This window comes from Centropristis striata, chromosome 3 (genome assembly GCF_030273125.1).
Source record: "Centropristis striata isolate RG_2023a ecotype Rhode Island chromosome 3, C.striata_1.0, whole genome shotgun sequence".
NCBI classification, from domain to species: domain Eukaryota; kingdom Metazoa; phylum Chordata; class Actinopteri; order Perciformes; family Serranidae; genus Centropristis; species Centropristis striata.
Window position 1 is genome coordinate 13,620,844 of NC_081519.1, and position 23,673 is coordinate 13,644,516.

Consider the following 23,673-nt stretch of genomic DNA (forward strand, 5'->3'; position numbering starts at 1 on the left):
GGCTCAGTCGCTCCAGTAGCATGGCCTCAAAACAAGAAACAGACTCAGACACACAGGACATCCCTGTCATCTCCCATATCAATAACGCCAAACAATCTGAGAAGAAAGTCATGGTCAATAGTGCCAGCCAATCCATGAGCTCTCCCCCTGGCCAGGACTTTTTAGACAATGGAGACACTACTGGTGACACCTCTTCACCTCCACCGCCCAGGCAGATTCTCAACCGCTCCACTACACGAAGTAGCTCTTCCTCCTTCTCAGAAAGTCTGGACCCAGCACTGGACCCCTCATCTCTACCACCTCCAGACCCTTGGCTGGAGAGTGGGAATGGGAGTAATAGCAGTGTGCCCCACAGCGGAGGTGGCGGAACACTGTGTCGGAGAGATGGCCACTGGTTTTTGAAGCTGCTGCAGGCAGAGACGGGACGCATGGAAGGTTGGTGCCAGCAGATGGAGCAGGAGACCAAAGACAACCAGCTCTCAGAGGAGGGTAAGGCTGCCAGGGTGCTCGCTATAGCCCAAGGTCTTTTAGTTAAATTCCAACTCCAGGTGAGGCTGCATTGTGAGGCAGTCAACAAGACATAATCTTGCAAGGAAGATTTTGTTTTGACATTATGAAAAGGGGTATTGAATTATAAAGATCTGCTTAATTAGCTGCTAGAGACGGTAAAATGGTAATCATATCATCAGTTTCTAGTTTAGTGATAATATGCTAAGACTTTACTCTTGTAGCAAAATGAATGTTCATCTTGTAAATGAACTTATTTGGCCCAGAAATAGTGAAAACAAAGTCAAATGTACAGTCAAAGCATTGCTGAAGTGAAACATGTGCATGCCCTCTGAATGAACCCTGCGTCTTGAGCCTCCTCGCGTCTACTGCTGTCTGACCTCAGCATGTGGTTCAGAGCTCAGTAATAAGGTTCTGCTGTTTTATAGGGTTCTGCCTTAGTCAGGCCCCACAATCACTCTATCAGACGTACTCAGCATGGAGGGGATGAGGCGGTAATACCTGGGGTTACCACACACAAGCAGGCCTGTAATCCCCAGAATTACACAAATCTACTCTGGAACTGATTAAACCTCCAGATTAGATTAGTGCTCCAACATCAGCAAGTGAGCACAGGCACAAAAATACACACTGTACACAAACAAACAAACAGTAGGGCAGTTTTGATGCTCAGTTTATATCAGAAGCATATGTTTCTTTTTTTTCTTTTGAAATTGTGTATGTGCGGGACATTTTTATACTAAAGTAGTAAGTATTAAAATCTGATGCAAATCTGTACACCAGAGCTGGGTCTCACTGCACTATAATCACATTGCCATAACTTTGAAATCCAGCCATCAAATAGGAGTCCCAGTTTTGTTTGGGCGGATGTTTGTCCTAGTTTTGATGCAGCAACCGAAAAGAATACTGACCACTGACAGACAGCAAGCTAGAGTATATTTTTATAAGCTTAGATGCCTTTAAAGAGGATAACTTTATCCAATACACTGTAATCCTACTCATGCCACCCTGTGGATTTCGCTGGGCAATATATTGCAAGGTACACGGCAATGTTTAAACATCTGCAGTAAGCTTTTGGTTTCCGTTAAAACAAAAGGATGTGTAAACCAGCGTATACTTGATGTCATTGATGCTGTTGCTGCAGCATTGATTTAGGCAGGCTTTAGTGCATACATCACTATAGCAGGGAGGATTGGGTTTGTGTGTCATCCAAAGCTGGATTTACAGGCTGTCTCTGAGATAAACAACTGTCAGAAATTGATGTTTTTTTATGAAGATGTATCTGTGTTACTTCTTGTTCCGTTCAGTGCTGGGGAAGGTTCGCAGTGCAGTAGGAAGTGCCCAGCTCCTTATATCCCAGAAGTTCCAGCAGTTCCGGGGACTTTGTGAACAAAACTTGGTGTGTATATGATCTTTCTGTGATGCCTTGAAACCCTATAGGTCTACACCGGCATGAAACTGAGATGCATGTTTTTTAACCAAAGTCAATGTTATATTTTTGTTATTTAGTGTTTATCATGATATGCGTGCCTCAATACACATAAATACTTTCACACAGCTAATAAACTGACTAATCCGGGAACAGCCATGAATCAGAGCATATTCGGCCTACACAGAATAAGGCATGGTGGCCCACCAACACAAAATACAAGGAGCTTATAATAAGCCAATAAGCCATTCCTTTCTGGTGACGTGTTTTTCTGGAAATGGTTTTATACAAATTGTAGCCAACCACCAGCATGTGACACTTAAACACTATAGCATCTCAAATTAATCCACCATATGTTTCACTTCTTGGCTGATATGAATACCAACTTCCAAAATATATGCCACTTTCTCATGGCTGGTAAATTGACAAACTCCTCTTAAGCTTCACTGAAGTTGACTTCAGAACAAAAATTCAGAACAGTTAAGCAAAACATTTAACAATACATGCCTGTGCTTGCAACACCTAAAGGTACAATTAAGCATTACATAATGTCATAATGGTAATCAGTAACCACTATCAAGGAAAGAGAGACGTGTCTGATCAGATGACATTGAAAGATAACCAAATCTAACCCACAGCTGTATGTGAAAAATTACCTAATCCAGACATGTAGCCTGATGCTTTGTCAGGGCCCGTCAGGCTCCAGCTCCAGTCGGGTAGCAAGACACTCAACACAGGACATATCAGAAAACAACTTCGCATCGCCATATCGGCTCTCTTCTTCCAGCCTAAATGATGTTATTAACGCTGTTATTATGTTAACGTGCTTTTTACACAATATACCTTTCACAGTGAAGAAATTATTTAGTCTTCGTTAAGCAAATCAACAATAAATGCTTCATTTCATTAATATCACTGTAGCTGTTTAAGCCTTTTATCTGTATCAGTGCGTAATTTCCTTCACTGATTTTGTTATGATTACATGCTTTGTATTAATATTTTGCACAATGAATGCATATTGGGTAGCTTTCCAGAGAAGCTGCTTCACCTGCCAAGCAGCTGTGTACATTCACCCAGTTAGAAATGTAATCATAAGCAACAGTTGCTCTGCCGATTTCGGAGCTCACAGCTCTGTTAGCATGTAGCATCACACAGCACATGTTTTTTTTTTAACCCAAAACGTCATCATAACTAGGGTTCAGTCCCCAACTCTGTACTTTTAAGGGTCCGGACTAAATTGCGTTGGTACTGCAGAGTACCAATTTACGTTTTAATTAATCAGTACCTAATTCCGGTACCTGAAATTATATTTTTGTTATTACAGAGAGAGTAAAGTACAGAAAAAAAGATACTGTGGGGTATGGTACTGGTATCGTATCGGTTCAAATATAAATTATACCCAACCCTAATCATAACAGTGAATGCAGCATCTTAACTCTGAAGCATAGTATGGAGCCTGTACAGATAAAAAACAGTATGCCTGGAGCCTTAAAATCTGTGGTGGTGACAGAGGAAAAGAAGTCAGAGAAGGATTTGCTTTGTGCAGACGATTAACATCTAGACAGCTGTTTTCTTATTATTGTAATTTATAGCATTTTATGTGTTCTTATGTTACTCTGTTGCAATCCTTTATTCTGGTCTGGAGTTCAGCTCAACAAAAGATTTGAGCTGTAAAATGGCTCCCTCTAGTGATGAATATGGAAAGAGCAGCACCTGACAGTCTATGATAAGTACACTATGTAAGTAATGGGGTGCAGAACTAAAGTACAGCTTTAAGTTGCCAGTACACACCTCTCTACTCCTTTCCTGTCATCTCCTTACTGTCTGTTACCAAATAAAGACTGTAATATTGTACGAGAAGCACCATCTCTCTAATTGCACCTAAAGCAAAGCAAAGAAACAAAACATGCAAGATAATGTAAACAAGCAATGTATTGTTGGACCACAAGCAAACCAGTTTAAACCGAAACAAATTTCTGCAGTGACATTTCTACAACAAGGTAGGTAGTCACCTCTGGCCTGATTTTGGTTGCTCTTTCTGGAGTGCCACCAACCTCTTCATATAGCCTCATCTGCTTAATTTGCGTTAACGGAATGGATGTGAGGATGAGAACCAACACTATTTTCAAACCATAAATAGAATTAAGGTGGTTTGTTTTGGTGATGGCGACCCACAAACACCCCAACCAGTGCCCTGATTCTCACATTATGGACACATCTGGACAAAGTATTTTCAGACACATAGCCTAGTTTTCACATGCCAAAGCCTCTCAAATTAAGTTGAGTAGATTTTAATATATTGGGGGATTTAAAAAAATGTTTTTTATGATGAACAAAATACAGAAATGACTGATGAACTCAGTCATTTCTGCGTTTTGTTTTTATTTCAAAATCAACAAACTTTTTATAAGCTGGTAAAGGTAAAGGGTTATTTGTCCCCTGGATGGTATGTTCGTGGCAATATCAATCAGCAATTTAGAAAGTATAAAAAATGACACTCGACTGCAAAACAAGGTTTTGAGCCAGTGTTTCCCACAGGATTTTCTGAGGCTATGATGGGGGGACCTGAACAAAGTAGGGAGGTCTGGTTGCATGCTCCCCAAAATATTTTTTTTTCCCTCAAGGCAGAATTTTGTGGCCTCTCGCACATTCTAATGCCCCTTTTTTTTCATCTCATTCATTGCATATTTTAGGGTTCATATTTTTATTTAAGGCATCATATTTTGACAGTCTTCTTGTAAATGATGTTGTGGATGTGTGCTCTTACTTTGAAAGCTACATGTGTTTGCTTTTATGTTGAAGGCATTCTTACAGCAACGCTTAGTATATACATGCACTGGGAAAACAAGTGTATTACGTATGTGTATTAGGGTTGTTATGCTGGACAAAAAGAACAACCAACACCAAAGCCAACAAATCTAAAGAGCTGAATGACAGTCCATGGGTATTTTTACATTGTAGTTTCAAAGATACAGTATAACTTCCTATCCTGTAATGTTGTTAACTCTCCAATATACTGAATTCCATTAATTCTCCACTACAACATTTACTGCCTCTTCTCATCATTCATTGATCGTTCATTCATTTCCACTCCCCTCTCTTGTGCTCAGAATGTGAATGCCAACCCGCGGCCCACAGCCCAGGACCTGGCAGGTTTCTGGGACCTGCTGCAGCTCTCCATCGAGGACATCAGCCTCAAGTTCGATGAGCTCTACCATCTCAAATCCAATGACTGGCAGCCCATGCCATCTGCGGCTGCCCAGTCGCCCCCTGAGCGGAAGGTACTTCCCACCCCTGCTGCCCAGTGCCCTGGCTGGGGTAGGAAAGCCGCCGAAACCGGCCTCTCTCCTCCCACCACCACCACCATTTCTCCCACTCCTTTTTTTTAGTTACTTCCCACTGTGTGGGATGAACTCTAACAGGGCTTCCCTGTCCAAACCAAAGGGGCCAGAGAGAACCCTTTAGGCATGCATGAAAGAAAATGATCTCAAAGAGGGCTGTCGTATGTGTGTTATTTAAATGTAAAGCCCTGCTTTGAGCATGCATGCGTTACTTACTGATGTGCTGTTTGCAGTGGAGCATGGCTAAGATGCACTGGCTCATGTGACAGAATGCAGTCTTGCTTTTGCTCCTGTTTAAATGTCTTTGCTTGTGTTTGCGTGTCTGTCATTGTTTCTGTCTCTGTCTGTCTCTATCTCTTCTTCCATTCACTTCTTTTTATCTGTATTTAGAAGAAACGCTGAATGGAATTTACAAATTTCAATATTACTTAATATAATTGGCAAAAGTGTTTTTTACACTCGCTTTTTCCTTCATCAAAAATACATTCTGAGGTAGGGGACATTATCCTGACTGATAAACTGTTTCTGCTGTTGGCGCCTTTCTGTATAATATATTAATTAATCTTATTCTCAGGACAGCAGTAAACATGGCCAATATTTGCTGCTATGACAATTTGCACAATTTAATGGAATTCCTGAAGATTCCATATTCCTGATCTCAATTTTTTAATTTAGATGGATTACATGGCGATTTTTTTCCTTTCCGGTTTGCAACCTCTACTTCCTCTATGCTGTTTGACAGACTACAATCATCCATGGCGTATAGCATCATTTACTGACTAAACGCTGCTGTTGTCTAGTGTATTCACTCTAAACGCATTTCTTCCTTGTGATATTTCAAAATTTCAAATTTGCTTCACAACCAAATGTTAACACAGCTATTCTCTCTCTCTCTCTCTCTCTCTCTCTCTCTCTCTCTCTCTCTCTCTCTCTCTCTCTCTCTCTCTCTCTCTCTCTCTCTCTCTCTCTCTCTCTCTCTGAACAGTGGTTTGTCTTTTTATGTTTGTGTGTGCGTGTTTCAAGTTTATGAATCTGTACTTGAGGTGCTCTTGCTTTTTGTTGCTTTGCAATGCAGATGCATTGACTGTGTGTTGTGTGATCCCTTCATTGTGCTTTAAGTTTGATCCAATGTGGCCATTAATTCATGTTACCATTTCATGTCTTCAAAAATTGTCATATAAATGACTGTTTTTTTCTCAATGTTTGTTCCTGTTTTTTAACCAGTTGTCTGTCAGTGTTTTTTTGTTTAAAACCACTGAATGTTATTTCAAGCTTTAACGAAAACAATCAGTGCTTTCATGATGTCTTTGTCAAAGTCCTGTCTGCCAAACCTGCTGAGTCTAATAGGACCACTTGAAGACAGTTTCCATATAAGATTCTCTCACTGACTTGTATCTATCTTTTCTCCTCCTTTCGCACTTTGCTCTCTCCTCTGCTGTCTGTCATGTCTCATCACTACAGGACGAGGAGAAGGAGGCCACTCCAGCTTCAAAGAAGCCCGCTAATAAGGGACGACCATCGCTGGGCCGCGAGAAGAGTACCGACTCCTCGTCCACCTCTTCTTCGGCCTCAGCAGAGAAGCAGAGACATGAGGCTCGCAAGCGTCTGCTGGCTGCTAAAAAGGCAGCCTCGTTTCGCCAGAACTCCGCCACAGAGAGCGCGGACAGCATCGAAATCTATGTCCCTGAGGCCCAGACTCGCCTCTGAGAGAGACAGTGAGCGGGAAGGAAATAGGGTCGGATCAAAGGACAGATAAGTGTCGCTGAAATATCTGGAAAAAGGAGAGGAAAAACTTTTGCAATGCAAATGAGCTACTCTGAGTAAAGATGGATGGAGGTAGGGGGAGGAGAGGTCAAATTCCCAGAGATTGGGACGGGGGTGGATTTGGGCATTTTTGACACACTCATACATTTAAAGGCTGGTCCTGGTGGCATCCATCTCTTATTTAACAAAACACAAAACGAATAATTGAACTGTTGTGGACTCGACAGACTACGAAGCAGGAGACTCCTCATTCGAGGCTGCCATTGAAAACCTCAGCTGATGAACATTGTCATTTCTTGTTACTTCTCTTTATCATAAAATTGTTAATGAAGGTATTGTTATTATGACAATTATATCCTAAAGAATCTATATGAAGACTGTTTTAAGCGTTCCTCTATCTTGGCTATAAGATCTATTAAGTGGACAGAAGGCAAACCTTAATGTTCTTCTGTCTCCCATCGGCTCCTCTCTTCCCAGATCACTGGCCATCTTGTAGCTTTGCACAACACCGCCTTGTGGCCATCACATACACACGCACACATTTCACTCACACACTGCACTCACACACTGCAAACTCACACCTAAATGTATGTCTTCCTTGTATTTATTTGTTTACTTTACACATCCTTTGTTTTGTATAAAAATCCATTTAGATCTGCTTATCATGAATATTTTTGGTATGATGAAATTGAAGGTCAGATTTGAAGGGGTATTTATATTGGTCCTAACTCTTGTGTGTGTCCTTCAAAATGGTCTTGTGTCAAAGATTTTAAACACTGGTGAGAATCTGTCAAGTTTAGTTTCTTAATGGTTTTTAACAAAAGCACATCCCGAGCATGAGGTTCTCTGTCAGACAGAATGTCAGTGGCCACAACATTACTGAATATTACTTTCATTGTAGGGAAAACATCTTCAACTTTTTTTTTAATCTCTCTGTTCCATTAACATTCATGTTTGTGCTGTAACTGCTGACGCGTGTATATTCCAGTCAGGATTTTTCTTCCATTCCTTTGTTTAATGCTTCTTTAAGTGCTTTTATTAACCTCACTTTCAACTCATACATCTCAAATGAATCTAGGGCTTTTATTGAAGTAATGCAGCAGGCTGAGTATGCAGGATAATATTGTGTCATTGTTCATTGGGACACACATGAGGATGTGTGTGTTGCTGATATTTTTATACTATGTTTATGATTTATTTTGCCTCCCATTGCTCAACAAAATGAATCTTAATTCTTTGTTACCATTATTGTTTCCCCTCATTGAACATCATCCAAAGTACCTGCACTTTTTTATTCAAAGAAAAGATATTTAATTAAAGCATTACATACATTAGTCATTGTGTTTTCATCATTTATTAAATGTGGCTTGCTTTTCTTTTGTTTTGTTTTTTGTTGTTTTTTTATTATTGTTTATGGAAGACTGCATAAGCCAAAGATGAATTCACTGTTTCAAATTCATCTGACGTATTTAAATGTCAGCAGGAGGGAGCTCAACGCTAACAGTGCTTACTGTGAAAATAGATTGAAGTGTTATCACAGCACTGCATGTTTTACAGGTTTTATATTTTGGTATGCACATGCCAGTAGTTTAAAGGGACAGTGTACCCCAAAATCAAAAATGCATATCTTCCCTTTTTTTTTTTTTTAACTTATCAATCTCGGTTGCTTTGGTGTGAGCTGCAGATTGTTGGAGATTTTGAGAAGCTGAATACTGATTTCTGGAAAGAGACACTGCTCTATAGTTCTTCAAATGTTTGGATTATTTTGTGTAAGGAAAGAGTAGCTTCATTATATTTGAGAGAAGGCAAACACATCTAAAGGAACACCAAACAACCAAGATTGATAATCAGAGCTACAGGTAAGACCTTTTTATTTTTGGATGAGCTGTCCCTTTAACCAGAACTACCCATCACTAGAACAATACAGTGTACTTGCTTTGAAGCATTTAGCACTAAGACCCCTCCCCTTCTCAGCCTGGAAACTAGCACCTTGAAATGTTTCATTTACAACCACCAGAGGGCAACCGTGATTAATTTTCAATCCAAGATCCAGTACATTGTTGTGTACTGTATGTATGCATACAATGAAAATGCTTTCATCAGCCCTGCCCTGTTTTGCATTAAGGGGGACACATTGTGTGTATTACACATATTTACCTCTGTCTCATGGAAGCCACTTCCCAAAACAAAGGGGCCTCTTGGTCTATGAGTCATTCATGTAGACACACATTTGGTTTTCACTCTAGACATTCGACCATAAAGTCAACCCTGGCATGTCTTACATCAACCACGGCTGTGCCTGTCTTCCACTCATATTTGGTTTCTACCAAATGCTAAGCAAACTGAAGTTGCCCTTCCTAATTAGTTATGTTAAGTATTACAATGTCACCGCTTTAGCTGCTGCAATGCCTCTTTTTCACCCACAGTGACACAAAAATGCAGCCTGAGGCTTTGATTTGGAAAAGCCTGATGACCACCATTCTCTCTCTATCTTGGCAGGAGCTTTCTCTTGATGGCGGGCTTTTGTTTGCCTGTTGTGTTTGCCAGCTGGGGATGACTCTCAGCAAGGAAAATGGCTCGGGGTGTCAATAGAGTCTGTTCCCTGGTTGCTGTCAATGCCCCCCCTTTTATTTTAGTGGGGAGGATAGCATCGTTAGCACCTGAAGGCCTTTTGTGTGACTTGAACTCAGTCGTTTGCTTGATTTGATTTCTGACTGCCAGGAAAAGACGTGTCTGACAAGTTGTTTTTCTGAAGTAAGCTACAGTATGTAGTGTCAATACAGGTGTCTGTTACTGACACTTTTTAATTATCACTATGTCATGGATATTTAATATTCAATCTTAAGAATGAATAAAATCTTAAAATGGAGGGTTCTTGCATAAACAACTTGAAGGCAAGATATTGAAACAACTACATTTAAATCTCTTTCCCATGCAACCACTACCAGAACATTTTTAACATTCATAACATATCATTTCCCTTTTTTTTCATTTCCCACATTTTCAGGCCCCAACCCTACTGTCACCCTTCCTCACACAAAAACCTTAGGTCTGCCTGATTTGAACGCACATCAAACACATTGTGGCATCTCAAGTACGCTGAGGGAAGGAGGGCAGGAACACAGACGATCTAAACATCACAAACTTAAAAAGCATTGCTTTTTTCCAGCCTGCTAAATCTTGGATGTGCAAAATGCTAAGGGATGTCAGTGACATACTTAAAGACAGAAAGGAGAGCTCATCTCACACATTCAAACAAGGCTTCCCTCCAATACACATGTATCACTGGGACACACCTAGGTCTATTTCCTGGGTAGGGTTATCATGATCCAAACAGCTGCACTGTGGGGGGGGGTTGTTGTTGTTGTAAAGCCAGATTTGAGGGTGCTAATCGTACCCTATATAGATTTGATGGATTTGGCCTTTTAAAGTAAAAACTGTCATACTATCATTTGCTTAAGCATATCATTTTCCTGTTTTGGAAAAGCTTCATTTTAAAAAAGTCCACTGGCTTTTCAATGCTTGTATTGAGCTGCACTCTTTAATGTGCCTCCTTCAATACTAAAGTTGGTAGAATATGTTATGATCAATAATGTGGAGACAAAGCTTAAATGTTAAACATTTACAATCTGATTATGTTCCAACTTGTACCATACCTTCTGTGATACCAGTGGATCATTACATATTTCATTATATATTCCTCTTAAAATGGGCTGGACACCCCACAGTATGTAAAGTTTAGCTCCCCTTTAAGATTGTTTTATGTATCTTTCTGCATTTCAGGACTGAGGGAAAACAAAGTTTGGTCAGTAGAGGCTGCAAGAGAAGAGAGTATACCTCAGCTGGGATACCAGTGAATCCACTCCCATACAGTAGTCCAAAGGCCTGCTTGCAAAAAACCAAGCTCATTAGCATCTGTGCTTTGTCCCACTGAGTCGGGCATAAAACTGGGAAAGGGGTGAGGGGCAGAGCTCGTACCACAAGAGATATGATATAGCAAAAAGTGTCTGTAAAAATACTAGAACAAATATTTTATGACTCAAGCACATATTTTAAAGACTAGGGTGTGTTCAGTATAATACTATATAGGTTGTGTGTATGTCAGGGTTTGTGGGGGTTTAGTATAAAAGGGTTGTATTGTTTGAGACAAAGTTGTGAGTGAAAGGGTGTGTTGTTCCTAAAATGAGATTTACCTACATTCTTGTCACTATATTCTGGTAACGTTTAAAGTATATGTGCAATACTGAGTAAAAGGGTTCTTTGATATTAAAATTAAACTAATAATCTTGCATCCCACCCCCCCTCCCTGTGCTTCTTAAAATTGTCTTCTGTAAATAGACCAGACTGAAAATCTCCATCTTTTACAATGCTGTAGATCTATTTATACTATTTCAAGGTTGTTCAAATGTATAATGGAGAGACGTAACATTCAATAAAATGCACACAACACTTTCTCAAAAAGTTGATCATGACTGTATTTGTTAAATGTTTTGAAACTGATGCTGACAGTTCTCGCCAATATCTGCTATTTATCAATCCAGACTGTGTTGGTGTGAGTTGGCGAAGTAACTGGTAACTGGAGGCCTGTTCCATAAATCAAGTTTACCAAATAAGACAGGCTTATTGTGTTATTCTTATTCAATTTCAGTTGTTTCAGTTCCACATAGCAAATTCAACATAATTAGTTTGTAACGTTTCGTTACGATAACAACTTTATGCTGGAATCTAGTTGAATTTGCTTTATGGAATCACATCAACTGAAAAATAGTCTTACTGGCTGCTCTAAGCCTGGCTTATTCAATAAACTCGCTTTATGAATCATCCCCCTGGGTCATAATTTATGGAAAAACACTGCTGTTTTAAGTTGGGGGTTGTTGTTTTTTGTTTAGTTTTTTTGGCGCTTTGAGTACCACAAGCAAAGTGCCATATATTCAGTGGTGGAAAAGGTATTCATATCCCTTACTTTACTAAAAGTACTAACATCACACTGCAGAAATACTTCACGACAAGTAAAAGTCCTGCATTCAAAACTTACTTGAGTAAAAGTACAAAAGTATCAGATTTTTTTTTTATGCTAAAGCTTGACCTCAAAAGTAACTAAAGCAGTCAGCTAAATGTAGTGGAGTAAAAAGTATAATATTTGACCCTAAAATGTAACGAAGTAGAAGTATAAAGTTACATTTGTGGAAATACTCAAGTAAGTAGGCTACCTTAACATTAGAGGCCTACTTAACCCTATAAAGCCTGAACCATGAAATAATTGCCAGAAAATTCAATTTTTTTTAAAACTGAGTGCTTATTAACTTGCTGACATATTTTAAAAAATAAATAAATTGCATAAATGAATTCTAATTTGTATCATATTTGATACATCAGGTCTTTTTGTGCAATTTGTTGCTCACAGTTTGTTTTTCTTGAACTAACAAAAACATCAAACAACAACATTTTTAACTTTTCCTTTTTCCTCAAACATGCAAAATACATATTTTTTCCATATAACACAACATCATACATCTGCTGATATGAAGTTTTTTAATGCAGCAATGACTGATCCATTCGTGGAACCTGCATATCATTTTTGCTACATCTGGTATTTTTGTGCAATTTGTTGCTCAGTTTGTTTATCTTCAACACATGTATACATCAGGTTTTTGATGATGTAGAGGTCTCAAAAATTACTGTATCTAATATGATACACTTGGCTTTATAGGGTTAAGTACAGTACTTGATTAAATGTATTTAGTTACATTCCACCACTGCATATATCACCATTATATTCCGAATATAGCAGAAGTAAGAGAAAAAAAAATATTGATTTTTTATTTGAGGGGTTAACTGTTCATTTCAGGACTATTTGATGGATGTCTTTTACAAGATACAAGATACAAGACTGCATATGGCTAGTTATTGTTTTCAAAACCTGCTGAATTTTAATTATCACTTCAAATCTGTGTCATGCACATGCACATCTTTTGTATTTGCTCTGCAGCCTCAGAGCAGAGGCAGTGACAGAAGATGGGCTATATTTGGAGACATAACGCACTTAAGGTAACAGGTAGATTGTAGTAACTTTATTTTTTTTAAATCTGAACTCTCCCGCTCATCTGGACGGGGTAATCTCCCTGAGACTTCCAGGAAATCAGCATCCCCACACCTCTGTAACACACATACAAGCCTGGAGTCAAACCAACTGTAGAATTATGTCCAAATGGGAAATCAGTAATGACCCCAGACAGTTTAAGTCGAAATAAGTGTGTTTATTGTGTAGTGAAGTGGGCAAATGCGGTCGACGTCTATGATTTATGTAACAAGAACATTTTGCTCAACGTTACGTAAAGCCTCTCCACGCTATGTCGCTGCTCACGCACGCAGGGGAGAAAAACGACCACAGTCGTTAGAAAATATCACTACAGTGCTATTTCTGTACAGCGTCGGGTCGATGTAAATGTGGGTTTGCAACCGCGTCGAGAAAATAACATTGTTTCAATGACTGCGCTATACTTTGAATGAAATGGTTCTCCCGTCAGTCACAATTACACGGAGCCCGTCTGCTGTCTGGCGGAGAGCCGTGATTGGCTCGCGCGTACCCATAGAGGCCTCTGATTGGCTGACAGCTGTTAATGAGGCGGGCTCATTTCAGCTGCGACTGTCAAGATTGGCAAAGAGCTGGCGCTGCTGCGTGCAGGTAAAAAGGAACAAGCGACACAAAACAGAAAACATTTATCTTGGCAGAGAGAAGGAGTGCGATGGAAACTGACTCCCTCGTGAAACATTTTCATGCGGCAGAACACCAATAGCGAGGTATTTAAGTCGGTGGGGGGAAAAAGCGCAACACCTTTTAGCTTCTTGGAAGAAAGTGCCGTTGTGTCAACCATCGCTTGGCTCCCGGGCACGCTTTGTACAGCAAGCAACTTGGACAGCTGCGTGTTTTCAAGCAAGCCATCAACAAAGAATGAAAGCATTCAAACGAGGTGAGCGCCACTCGCGTCGTGTTTTTTGTCACTGTCGTGCACGTTTCTAACCCATAAAGTGTCTGTCTGCGACCCTGCTGTGTCTTTGCTGTTGGTTTTGCCTGGTATGCGGGCTTTTTGTTGCGAGCAAATGCAGCGTGTGTTTGTGCTCAGATTTGGAGGGACAGCTAGCCAGCTAGTTATCTCTGGAGGCAGGAATGGTGTCCATCTGGCGGCGTGACATGCGGGAGGCTGTGCTTTCCTGCCTGCCTCCTTTGTGCGCTCCAGATGGCTAATTTAGCGACTAGCTCCTCGGTTTGTCTTGTTTGAATGTTACATTTAGCGTCATTTCAGAGGCTTTTTAATGCACTCCATTTCACTCTGGTTATGACGTTATCACGTTGACAAAGCGAGCTGGTCTCCAAAGTTGATGTTTGGTGAGTGGTGGGCTGGTGTTACTAACGGTCACATTCAAATTGTTGCCTCTCAGTGAGTGTGTTGTGAAGTTTTCTGCACCAAACTTTTCTCTGAGGACCTTTTTAGCCTCAATTTTTAAAGAAAATACAAAATACTAGCATCACTTTTCGACTATACAGAGCTGCGTGAAGGTAGGGGAAACATTTGGTAAACAAAAAGTTGGTCGGTTTGACTGCCCGTGCTGATGTGACATAATGTACTAAGCGAACATCTGTCTAAAATCTGACTTGGCTGATTGTTTAATTAAATTGATCTCGCATGGGATGGGTGTAAGTATCTTATGATGAAGCTTTAAATTGCATATGTAACGATCCAGTGGAGTTGAGGGGATTCAACTTTGTTGTGGGCAAAGTAGTAGCCTGCGATGTCTGTCAAGCATGGATGTAGCTAATGAATGAGAGCCTGGTTTTACAGACAGTTTGACCAAATTAGATGAAGACTACTTAATTTGATGCATTGTTGAAATTGTATTGCATTCTGTGATTAGTTTTAACACAGACCTAGTGGTTTGACTGGAATTACGGCTGCAACATTAATTTTCATTGATTATTTTCTCCACTAATTGTTTGGTCAATAACGCGTCATGAGTGAAAAATCCATCCAGATTTCTCCACATCCAAAGTGATGTGTCTTTGATGTCTTGTTTTGTCAGTCCAAAACCTAAAAAGAATCAGTTTAACATTTTATAAAACAAAACAGCATTTTTCTTCCATTTTTGCATGAAACATTATTGTAATGAGTAGTCGATTATCAAAATAGTTGGCAGTTATCTGATGACTGACTAATTGGTAAATTGACAAATCTTTGCATATTTAATTATAATCAATATTAAGATGAGAATTGTTGGCAAATGTATGCAAAGTGTGGTTCAGTGCAGTGAACCTGGGTCTGTGTTTGCCTTATAGCAGAGAGACACTTGACAAACTAATAGTTTGGCAAGTATTTCTTACTGTTTGCAAATCATTCATATGGGCCACAAAATTTTGTCCAAAGTGATAAATCGGGCCATAAATCATAAGGTTCAACTAAAAAGAATGTTAATCTGTGCTGCCCTGCTACAACAGTCATTGTATATGCTAGGGGAAGCTCATTTACAGAAATTGGAGAAATACACTGAATTTGCATTTGTATGTTTTTGTTTTTCCCCCCACATTTCTAACTTGGTTCAGGACTTGCCTCGTTGTTGAGGAATGCAGAATTGAAAAGATTTGTCAACTGCTCCCAGCAGTCCAGAGCCGAAGAGGCATGAGGTGAAAACGGCCTCTTTTGCATGGTCAATAGGTTCCTGGGCCAGTGGCTACTGTGATGTTGATATGCACACAATCTTCTTTGTGAAGACAGGCGCTGCCCCGGGGGTCAGGTTTCACCCAGCCCCAGAGAAAGACATTTACTGCATTCTGTGGCCCACCCCTGGGATCAGGCATGCTCCATTTTGAGGGGAGATTCTCTCCAGTGGCCAACCAAAGACTGGCAGAATAAAACCCACAACAAAGTTCAAACCTCAGAGCCATTGTTTAAATATGTTTAGACCACGAAGCTTTCCTCAACCTCATTTTAGGATTTTAAAAGTAACTGAGGTTTGTGCACTTGTTCTTTTGCTTTGTACCAAATCAGTGAGTTTTCCACTCAGTGCTCACATGGCTCCTAGTATTGTGAAGAAGTGGTTTAGTTTTGTGCATAAAAGTGGATCAAGTCAAACTCTGCAGAAGCCGTCCGTCATTCATTCATCCGTGATCTTATCTTCCTCCTCACTCGCATGAAGAAACAGAGCAGAGGATTGAGTCTTTATACCGACTTAATGTTTACATGTTGGCTTAATGTGGACGTGACTGACACCTCTCCCCTCTCCTCAGCTCTGGAAGAAGAGCACCGCCCGGAGCAGGAGCACTCCTCGGCTGTGTCGGATAGTGATGACGGCTCCCCACTCGACCTGTCAGGAAGGGGGCTCTTTGGGAAGCGCCGTCGCCGCGGCAACCTGCCCAAGGAGGCGGTGCAGATTCTGCGGAGCTGGCTGTACGAGCACCGCTTCAACGCCTACCCCTCAGAGCAGGAGAAACTCAGTCTGTCAGGCCAGACCAACCTCTCTGTGCTGCAGGTGAGGAGCAAGTTCTTGTTTATTTATTTTTGTTGTTTTCCCAGAAGCACTCAGCTCTTGCCAGAGGAAATGAGACTTGTGGTCCACACAGTTTCTGCATTCTGGTGGACTTCCGTTTGGACGAGGTTGTGACAAACATTTTTATTTTGTCTATGTCAGGGGTATCAAACTCAAATACACAATGGGCCAAAATTTAAAACTTGAATAAAATCGCGGGCCAACATTGAACAAATAAACCTTTTAATATATACCAAACATATTTTGCTTTAACATTAAATATGGAACCAGCAACGCTTATAAACATACAATATATAACTAAATAGTGCAGAGATGCAAAATCAAATTTCAAATAAAAAACACATCAATGTCATTAATTCACAATAATATAACAATTTGGTATTTGGCCCGCAGGCCAGAGTTTGACACCCCTGGTCTATGTTTATGATGGGTTATACATGTAATTTCAAAATGTATAATGCCCATAAGCAGGTGGGAACAAATCATTCACCTGCGACTGTGACCTGCATTAGTCATCTTTTAATCACTGTAAAGTCTGATGCTGATGATAAAACTGCAGCCATAATACAGGTGCTGGAAATCTTCAAGCTTGAATTTTAATGTGGTGTTTTCAAGGTTTGAAAATCTCTTCAATTCTGGATAAAGTGCTTGAAATGTAGTTTTTATGGGATACCAAGTCTACTTCAGAACAGGCGACACATTTTTAAACATGAAACTCTGTTTTAATTTATCACCCTTCTGTGGACCAACCTCATGATTAAGTGTTTAGTCATAGCAAAAAGCATTTAATTTAATAGGAAACAGTAAAATAATCATTGTGTTGAATGAACTGGTATATAATGTTTTTTTGTTTTTTTTTACCACAGCTGTACATTGCTGAAAAAGCGTAAAGGTTTTGATTTTGACTAGAAAAGATGTAGGAACCCTAAAAATACTTCTACTTGATTCTTACTTACTAATTTTTACCAGCGTTTCAACCAACACAGCAAACACATGGAATCAAAACAACAATCGGATGGTATCAGCATACTGCTGCTGAGCACTGAGACTTTCCCAGCCTTCCCTTTTCACTTCATTGCATCAGAAGTCGGCGTTTCCTCTTTCCCTCTCAACACTCATGCACGCACAAACACACAGGCAGCATTAGAGAAGGCATTAAAGACCAGCATGAGGCAGCAGCAGCAGAGTTTCTTGTTATGTAGTCAGTTCACTGGAATGCCTTTGGCTGGCTTCTCTGTGGCTCAGCATATTTGAGCTCAGACCTTCATTATTGCCAGCTGTCTGAGGGCTCTCATCTCTGTTTGTCTCACCCTTTCTTCTTTGTGTGGGAGGCTGCACCACTAGAGGGGGTAAGTCGGGCCTCGTGTGCAGATGTAGATGAAGAAAAAATGTGTAGGAGGTTATTGAAATCACAGGCTTCAGATATTTTTTGCATCTTGAATGTGACGCAAGAGTTGAGTAATGGCTAGCTGAGTTTGGAGCTTGCTGAGTAAAGTGAATAATTTATCAACATTTTGCAGTAATATTAATGCAGGTCCTTTTTTAAAATACTGTATAAGAGCATCCTTTTCTGACTTTCCTCTGTTCTATCTAAAGCCCATTTTCCCACTGGACAAAAAGCCACCAACACCCAATAACATCTGGCTTTTATCCTATTTGGGGAAAGGTTAAAATCATTAAATTATCAGCTCCAGCTCCAATCAGCAGTGATGGAAACATGACAATCTTTTTTGGCGCAATGCTATGATGCATGTGGAAGTCCTGTCAGCTCTGCAATAATTTCTGTCTCTGTTCCAGCAACACTCGAATATGGTTCCAAATGAGTCTGCACCAAATTTAAAAGTGACTGAAAGTAACAGATAAACTATCTTTTCATTCTTTAACTCTGGATATTAGCAAGCATTAAATAATCCTTATCACAACATCACTCAGGGTTAATATGAACAGCTGCTACAATATTGTAATGAATGAAGTGACTGTATGCATTGATTGCCATTCACAATTGCATTTATAGTCATAATTAAGATGTGATTATAAAGCCTTAGGGAACCTGGTGATTTTTGGTTTAGGCACCTTAAAGTGCTGGAATTTTATGCTGGATTTTTTTTTTCTCCCCCTTTTCCCAGATATGTAACTGGTTCATCAACGCACGTCGCCGCCTCCTACCTGACCTGCTTCGCAAGGACGGCAAAGATCCCACCAAGTTCACCATCTCCCGCAAAGTTGGGGGTAAAAGTGACGGCCACTCATCTAATGGAGGCGGAGCCAGCTCTCCAGAAAGCAACTCTTCCAACGGCTCTTCCAACGGCTCTTCTCAACAGCGGCCATCTGTCATCCGCTCGGCCCCGACACTGGACCTCAGTCTCCTTGGGAACACAGCGACCGCTATTCTGACAGGAGCGGGCTACCCCGGTAAGGAAGGGTCAGTCCAGGCGCTGATGAGGCTGGACACGCAAAGTCTGCTGAGGGAAGCAGAGGAACAGGGGGCTAACATGGTTTGTCTCACCAGCACAACAACGGCAGCTAGCCCCACCAGCGGCCTCTTCAACACGCCTCCCCCGACTCCTCCCGAGCTGTTCCCCACCCAGGACTTCAGCGACTTGAGGCTCCTGGTGGATGCAGCTCTGCAGAGGGCAGCCGAGCAGGAGAACCTGAAGAGGCTCCAAGAGAGCCAGAACCAACCTACAGACGCCGTCAAGACTGAACGAGTGGAGGCACAGTGCAGTGCTTACAGCAGCAACACGGGACCCACGCCGCCTCCAGAGGACAGCCAACAAGTCATGGATCCTTCCAGGGTGCAGAGTCTGATGGAGAAGGCTATGGCTGTTCCAGTGTCAGCAGTCGCTTCAGTAAAGGCTGCAGTGCCTCTGTCTTTAGCAGCCTCTGTACCAGCTCCAGCCCCGAGGCTGTCTCCTCTCCCCATGAATAAAGTCATCTGGAGCCCCCTGGAGAAGGACACTGCCAGAGCCTCGAGCCCAAACCAGCCTCAGCTCCTCCCAGCCCGTCTGCCAACCGTAGTGCCAGTCTCTGCCTCAGTTTTAGGACAGCCGAATTCTCAGAAACCAGCTGCTGCTTGCACCATCACCCCATCATCAGCCTCGAGCTCAGTCCCAGCTCCACTGCCCACCGCATGTCCTACAAGTGCACCTGTAGCAGCTCCAAGGCCCGTCTCCGTGCCGTCACCAGTGCTTCTCCCAGCCACAAGTCCCACCTGTGTCACCGCTCCAAGCCAGGCTTCACCTCGCACTGTAGCGCTTGTTCCAGCTGCTCCTTCTCAAGCCATCACCTCTTTCACAGACCCCAGAGGAGTCCCACTTTACCTGCCGTTCCACAAAGCCCCCATAATCCCAGTCACAGTTCCATGTCCATCACCAGTCTCAGCTGCCTTGTCTCCAATCCCTGCTTCTTCCCAAACTCCCCTCCCTGCTTCAGCCCCAACATCCTCCTCTACAACGATTACGCCTCTTCTCGGCCTGGCTTCACACCGCGCTGCGCCTCTGCAGCCTTCCACCTCCTCCACCAGCAGCAGCAGTATTAGCAGTAGTGCACAAAGGAATTCAGCAGTGGTGCCCAGTGTTTGGAGCATGGTCCATGCTGATACCAGGCAACCCAGTTCTCTCCAAGTGGTAAAGACCCCCATCACCACAGTGTGGGGCCCGCAGCACAGCCTGCATACAGTAAGTGAAACTGTTAACTAGGAGCTGGAAGGTTTTTTTTTTTTTTTTATATGTATATCTGGAGAGAAAAGAGGCCAAACATTCCTGTTGGCTGGACAACACTGTATATAGGAGAATGTATCTTCATCAACAGTCGATGCCTGTGCCTGCAGAGATCAGCAGTATGAACTGGGACAAAGTGAAGCAACGAGCATGCGCTGTGTCATAGACTTGCTGTTTCAAGCAACTTTTTATCAGTTAGAAATAGGCTGCTCTCGATGGAGGCACCTGCTGGTAAGAACACTTTGATGTCATTCCTCGCAGAGTAAATGTATTGTACAAAGTTTTTGATGCCATTTTCAACTCTTTTTTTCCACGTGACAGTTTCTGAATGAGGAGGTTCTATCCCTTAATTGTACAAAATGTCAGTTGGTGTCATTTTCAGGACCAGCAGTTAGCCTCTTCAGTAGCAGTACTGGACTTTGTTGAATGTACAAAAGACATTGAGGACTTTTTTTTTTTCCACACACCACAACAACATTTTGTCCTCTATAGTAGTTCATATGTAAGAATTTGGTCTGTTCTTTACTCCACCACTTCCCTCTCTTTCCTTGGAGATGAGCAGAAAGGAAATTGATTGTACTGCAGCGAGTCTGACCGAATGACTCGCCTCCATCACCCCCTCTCCCCACCCCCTTCTTCCTGTCTTCCTGTCTTTTTATAGCTGAGGGGATTCATTGGCCCTCATGAATTGTCATCTCAACCACTCAACACATGGCTCTCAAGTAACACGTGTTTCTTTGTTTGCCATTTCCAATCTATAAAAGTATTTTCAGTTTTTTGCCAAAAGCAGCTGTGTACGTTACTTTATTATGATCAGTTGTGTACGATTTTCAGGGATTGTTGTCGTGGGGGGGGGGGGGGGGGCTTTGGATATAGGATGAAGGAGATAAGGGTCACATTGGATCTGTTACAGAAATCAATTTCAGTGGAGAGGTGAGCAGCTTGGTGATCTGATGACATCAAGCTCTCGCAGCTCCTGGACTGAAACATTACACTTGCTGTGAGACTTGGCGCCTTTTATCTTTTTGTGGTGCAGAACACTTTAAACATCGGATCCTCTCATTAGGGGGGTAGGTAAATTATCCAGATTTTCCTGTCGATTTGGGGCCTTATGACTTGGAAAATGTATTACCAACCAGAATGTCTTACTAGTGGAAAGATTAGTTGATGTACATAGTGTCAAAGCAAATGTAGCACATGAACCGAAATAGCCGGGATTTTATTTTTCTTCCCCCAGGATAAAACGGCATAAAAAATCTATTTTTTTCCCCCCTCATCTTTCCACCTGTGTTTAGAAATGGTTTGCATAGAGTTTCTAATCATTCACAAAGCTGTAGTTTCCATGAAACTGTCGTAGCATTAACCACAATATATGGCTGACTGCCATCCGGGCATCTATTAACAGTAGCGTTGTGTGGGAAAGTTCCTATGTGAATAATACTATAGCAGGATTGTGCATCAAATCTTCAGTACTGTCATGTTTACCAGTGTCATTGAGCTGTGTTTAGTTCAAACGGTTACATTTTGCAGGTGCAAGGAGAGTCTGATCACTAGAAAAACATTCTTGCGCGTGCCGGATATTCGCTATCCTCTTGTATTTCGACTTTTGTTTAGTTTGTCTCTCCTCACTGCCAGTAGAGCTCTGTGGATGTCGGTGGAGGACTTTTAGGATTGTTTTGTTACAGGTACTCACTAGACTGATGTGCATTTATACCTCAATTTCCACAGGTCATGTCAGGCTTGGGTCATATGTAGAATACTAAGTATTAAAGTAATATTTTTATTGTTCATACTACATCATGCCACTGTGACAACACCTTTTTATCGGTTGAGATACTGGAAATGGCTGGCTAAAGATTAGGCAGGCAGGTTTTTAGTTTCTATGTGATGATTTTTTTTTTTTTTTTTTTTTTTTTTTTTTAGATGCTTAAATGACACTCCAATCAGATCAGACAATGTGATGATACATGTAAATATTTTCAAGGTCATATTTGTTTTGTTTGTTTGTATTGGCATGAACTTTATCTCAAACTATGTTTCTTTACAGCCAAATGCATTCAAAAAATGTTTTTCAAGTTCATGTTGTGAATCATGACTGACCGTTGGCAGTATGACTGGCTGCTGTGCCTTAAACCTACGACTGAGGGACTAATGTCCCTTTTTTATATATAAAAAAACTTCTCAATAGTCTGTGCAATATATGCCTTAAACTTTAAATGTGTGTTTTGTATAAGCATTTCAAAGAAATAAAAGTTCAGTTTTTCATAAATGCCATTTCTTCAGTCTTCTGTTGCCTAAAGTTCTGTTTGTTGCATCATTATGACTTTTAATCACAGTAGGTTAAGTTAGTAGATTTGCATGTTTGACTCACTGGGATGCTTTGTTAGAAGAGCAGCGTATTATGTTCTTTGTAACAACGTGACCAAATTGTTTTGATTAATTCACAGGGAAGATTTGGTTGTGGTTATGTGAAACTTTTCTGCGGGGAACAGTCAGAAAATAATTTCACATGATGTTCACCAATCAAACTATTTTTTCCAAAACGTTAGTGATAAAAGTTGGTGTCATTTTTACAATGTTTCTACAGGTGCTGGAAATCCTTTAAAACTTGAATTTCAATGTGCTTTTTTAGTACCACATTTGAAAAGAGCTTGGATATTTAATAAAGTGTTTTTGAAATGTAGGCTATATAGGATGCCAAGCACTCTTAGAAACCGGTGACACATTTTTAAACCTACATTTTTTTTTTTATTATTTTGTCACCCTTATGTATAATTATTTTGTGAAACATAGTTTTGGTTGTTTATAGCACAATAACATCTAATTTAATGGTCCCGGAAAAGCTTAAAAAGTTCTGAAGTTTGACTTCAGGACCCCTTGGTTTGTTTAAATAAAATAGTAGAAAATAATATATTATACTTTCAATTAGATTCATTGCAATGCAACTGTTCAGACTTTATACCATATAAAAGCAATGTAAGTCACACTGGACTAGTAACTTTAGGGAATACACTGTTATTGCATATTTAGGCCAATTTTAGTGCAAGTTGTGCACATTACTTCCAAACGTCTTTTTTAGTACTTTTGTCTTAAGGATAATACTACCTGCCTTCATGCTAGTGTAGTACAGTATACCGTTTTAACCCATTGATGCCTAAAATGCCTGTAAAACCTCTGGGCGATTTTATAATAAGCCCCTAAAACCTGAAGTTTTTCTGGAAATTCAACAGAAGTGTCAACGCTTCTACTAAATAATAGATTTTTCAGCCTCTGTAGCAGATAGAAATGAAATTCAAAAAGTATTTGAGAGCTTATAGAAATATTACAAAACAACGTATCTGCTTTCCGGGCTTCGATGGGTTAAAGGAAGAGC

The 23,673-nt window shown here is 40.8% G+C and overlaps 2 protein-coding genes across 2 annotated transcripts in view; both read left to right on the top strand.

Annotated features, from left to right (window-relative positions):
* The window catches only part of dlgap4b (discs, large (Drosophila) homolog-associated protein 4b), a 147,741-nt gene extending 136,239 nt beyond the window's left edge, over positions 1–11,502 (top strand). Inside the window, exons 11-14 of the mRNA XM_059328437.1 lie at positions 2–489; positions 1,815–1,906; positions 5,047–5,217; positions 6,739–11,502. Coding sequence (XP_059184420.1) covers positions 2–489; positions 1,815–1,906; positions 5,047–5,217; positions 6,739–6,984 — 997 coding nt within the window. The 3' untranslated portion in view covers positions 6,985–11,502. The remainder of the gene's footprint in view (position 1; positions 490–1,814; positions 1,907–5,046; positions 5,218–6,738) is intronic.
* Positions 11,503–13,761: 2,259 nt separating this feature from the next.
* Positions 13,762–22,137, top strand: LOC131968978 (mucin-5AC-like). The gene is made up of 3 exons (XM_059330074.1): positions 13,762–14,012; positions 16,322–16,563; positions 18,708–22,137. The coding sequence occupies exons 1-3, from the start codon at positions 13,994–13,996 to the stop codon at positions 20,277–20,279; spliced, it is 1,833 nt and encodes a 610-aa protein (XP_059186057.1). The 5' UTR covers positions 13,762–13,993; the 3' UTR covers positions 20,280–22,137.
* Positions 22,138–23,673: the final 1,536 nt, after the last annotated feature.